Raw genomic sequence first — 3,950 nt, 5'->3', positions numbered from 1 at the left:
AAACCCTATAATCAAAGTACCCTCACTTACATGGACACAATCATAAGCCACAAAAGAAAGTAAAATGAAAATGGGTTCACTTTACTTAAGAAGTTCAGATTCAAGGGAACATAAAATGAGTCAAAGACATTAACCCATCAAGTATAAAGGTGACTTCACAGTCAGTAATAACAAAACATACACAGATGCACACACACTCCCACCCACAAAGAAAGAAGATTTTTTTCAAGAGAGACAGAGAGAGCAGGCCACCATGAATGATACATCCCTATCTCTGTTGGGTATGTGTGGATGGATTCATTTTTGCTTTCAATCTTTTTTTTTCTTGTCTTCTATGCAAAGGAGAGAGAAGCAACTATGTGAAAGAACTGTAGTTGTTCTATAAGATCTTTAGCATGGTTAGTGGCTCTACACTCAAGTCTTTTGAAGAGCTCTTCACTGAGTTGGTCTCCTATGTGAGCATCAACTAAGACCCCACAAACACTCCTGCAACTGTTAGCTAAGGCCCTTCCCACTTCTGCTTCATCATCTGGCCGGTTAACCACTAGAGGGCTACCTCCTCTGAATACTTCCAGCTTGTTAATGCCAAATGAGCCATCGGCTTCCACTACCTCCTTGAAGTCTTGCAGGCTTGGTGCATACACTGGTATGTTGAAGCTGTCTCTTTTCTCACTCTCCACCAGACCCTACCATGAGATAAACAATCCAAAATAATTATTTTGAAAAAAAAAAAAAAAAAGCGCAAGAGAAGAGGTGGATTTAGTTCACGGTATCAAACCGATATCGGTCGCTGACAGAACCGATAATATCGATAAAAATTTTCTACCATAGGTGTCATGACTGATACTACGTCTTGCTTTTACTACTATATTGGGAGTTACTCCATGTATTGATTGACGTAAAACAGATAATGGATTTGTTTCTGTCTTTTATTGAATCTTTTTCACGGTTTGATAGATAATTTGATAAGTCATTGATTTTTTTTCGTGTTTTAGAATACGGTTAAATTGGATCGATTTTTGCAGTTTTTTTCTTCTACAGTACCTCGATGTGGCATGAACATGAAAAAGGTTTAAGAATCCCTTTTTTTTTTTTGAAGGGCTAAAATCACTTAATTTGGCTTTTTGACCCCATATTGTAGGGTAGATCTCGAAAGATATGAAAGATCTCCCTGCAAGCCAATTGATCTGATACCAATTCCTAAAACCCTGGTTCAAAGTATATGAAATCGAACATGGGTTTGACTTTTGTAGATCTTTATTGGAATCTGAATCAGCTTAGAACTGGTTGAACCCTAAAAATTAGAATCAAGAAAAAGAAATAAAGATTTTTCGAAGGTTTTGATTCAATAAACATGAGTCTCTTACAACAAGAGGTTTCATCGATTTTCAACTATTTATCGGTAAAAAGAAGTAAACTATAGTCCAAAATTAAGATCAAACATGATTCAATATCTGCAATCCTGTATTGATGGATCAGCATGGACTAAGGGTAAAAAAGTAAAAATAAGCCAATTCTTAAAAGAAATTTCGGAGATAAATCCACCCAATCCGACCAGATTCAAGGCAATCCAAATCGATATTAGATTGGTATTGGCCAAGACCGATCCTGACGTATCAATATCGGGTGCCGCCGATTCCGATTCCAAATGAGTAGCCATCCGATCTATATGAATTATATGAGCAATTGAGAAGATGCAATGACTTTGCATTTATGGTATATGGTCATGCGCTGGTCCCATGTACACTTCATCATAATCTGATCAATGATCAGAAGGCCCAAAACGGCTGTTTGTCGGTTTTTCTTGAGGAATGATGGCATGTTTTGTCGGCTTAATACATCCGGCGCACCATCATCATTCGATCTGGTCAATGGTGGGATCATTCACCTGCCATCTCTTGTTTCTTCAGGCTCTATTGGTGAAATATAGATAGGCGGACCCACCATTACTACAGAATTAAAAAGATCTATTCATGACTAGGGCCGGTCCATGATTAGCTATTTTTATCTGAAGAAACACCTAATCATTTCTCTACTTTTGGCTCTTTCGCTTTTTTCTACTCTTAAATATTGACTGACCCATGGTCAACCGTCAACATTACGAGCATGCATGAGGAGCGTCAGATGGTTTGACTGAAAGGATGGTACCTCTTTGACGAGATCATCCCAGGCGTCTTGAAAGTGGGTCCCAAAAAGTAAACCGGCCCCACCTTGATCAGTGGGGTCCACCGACGTTCTTCCTAAGCAAACGAGAAACATGGACCCGCCTTTCTTCATTTCACGTGATCGTGACCTAAGGAATCCCGCCAAGTCCGCTTGGAACTGTTTCTTATAAGCATTGGCCGTGCTCTCACCTGCATCGTGGATGAATACTCTTCCCTTGTTATAAGCCGTCGATCTCTTATCCATCACGATCTCCGGCACCTGATGATTAATTCTAGGTCTTATCAATTTTGACCATTAGATAAAAGTAAAAGGATCAAACGGCCAAGATCATTTCAAGCCGTTTGATGTTTTGATGTGATTATGTGACATGAAGGATTGAATGAATGAAACATGGAACCTGACTGACTCACCTGAGAGAGCCAATGCAAGGAGAAAGCGGAGTAGAAAACATCTATGGATCTCGCCGGAAAAAGACGCCGGTAGAAAGAGCCAGGGACGCCTGCTGCGAAGTAAGAGCGGTGGCCGTCGGCTGCGAGGCACTCCTCCATGCTACCACCGTTAATGGCCAGTGGAGGGAGAAGCTGGAAGAGTGTATTGAAGTCGTTGGAAGGGAGGTCAGAGAAGAAGGCTGAGAACTCTGGTGGTTCACTTCCCATGGCCTCGTAACGCTTGGTGATGTGTTTGATGATGACGTCAACTATGTAGATGGTGTTGCCGCCGCATGAACAACCCAAGTCCGCCACCGCAAATGGTGTCTCAGGGGAAGATTCTAGTTGCACCCTGTCCAGTGTACTCTCCAAAAGGTGCAGCATCGATCTTGCATGTTTTGCCTGCATGAAGAAGAAGAAAAGATTAGCAAATAAATTAAGAATAAAAATTAAAAGTGGTATTCTACTTAGTTATTGTGACCATTAAAGATGGAACTGATGAACTGATGATGGAAGGTGAGTTTGAAAATTAATCAAAGAAGTAAGTTATTAAAGCATTAGTATTGTAGTCATAGATTGGATTAGATGAATAATTAGGGTAATCACATACTTTTTTTTTTTTGATAAATATAATTTTACTTCTAATTAATTACATGTATTACACATGGATTTTGAATTACAAACTTCAAGAAACCATGGAGTGGAAAGAGGTCAAACAGTCATACACGTAACTCACAGACCTTTCTTGACAAGGGAGTTAGCCAAACTATTTCACAAACTCTCTCTCTCTCTCTCTCTCTCTCTATGTGTGTGTGTGTTGGGGTGGGGTTGGAAGAAGAGGAGGTGGAGAGAAACCCTAGAAAGAAGGAACTGGTGGAGCCAATTTAATGGAAAAAAATCAAGAACATGAAATCAGTATAAGAACACATAAATTAAGAGTAAAAGGAGGGGATGAGAGATAGGGTAGAAAAGGGCCAACCTGAGCTTGAGAGTTGTTGGCATAGCTACTCTCTCCTTTGCCTCCTTTCATGCTAAGCATCTTCTCAAGCTTTCTAACAGAAACAACAAGATTATCTCCTTGGAGAGCCATCACTCATTCACTCTTCTTGCAGTACTAATTAATGGGGGTGGTTGAAGGCAGGGTTAGTGAAAACTGAAGATGAAGACTGGAAGAAACTAGAGACTGGAGACAAGAGAGGAGATCAACCATGTGTAACTCTTCCAATACTTATATAAATATATATAGAGCGAGAACTGAGAAGAGATGGAACTTTAGTGTTTAGTTTACTTCCTTGTTTGTATTTTGGTTTAGGTTAGAAAAGAACAAGTTTTTATTTTTTTTCTTTCCTTCTTCTT

At 39.6% G+C, this 3,950-nt stretch overlaps 1 protein-coding gene across 1 annotated transcript; it reads right to left on the bottom strand.

The window, feature by feature from the left end:
• On the bottom strand, positions 1 to 3,741 carry LOC122641758 (indole-3-acetate O-methyltransferase 1-like). The gene is made up of 4 exons (XM_043835048.1): positions 3,574 to 3,741; positions 2,577 to 2,996; positions 2,149 to 2,424; positions 1 to 686 (listed from the first exon to the last, which is right to left on the bottom strand). Exons 1-4 carry the CDS (start codon positions 3,682 to 3,684, stop codon positions 333 to 335), a joined length of 1,161 nt encoding a protein of 386 aa, XP_043690983.1. The 5' UTR covers positions 3,685 to 3,741; the 3' UTR covers positions 1 to 332.
• Between the last annotated feature and the right edge of the window lie 209 nt (positions 3,742 to 3,950).

The sequence above is a fragment of the Telopea speciosissima genome, chromosome 10 (assembly GCF_018873765.1).
Source record: "Telopea speciosissima isolate NSW1024214 ecotype Mountain lineage chromosome 10, Tspe_v1, whole genome shotgun sequence".
In the NCBI taxonomy this organism is placed as follows: domain Eukaryota; kingdom Viridiplantae; phylum Streptophyta; class Magnoliopsida; order Proteales; family Proteaceae; genus Telopea; species Telopea speciosissima.
This window is presented reverse-complemented; position numbering and strand designations above follow the sequence as displayed.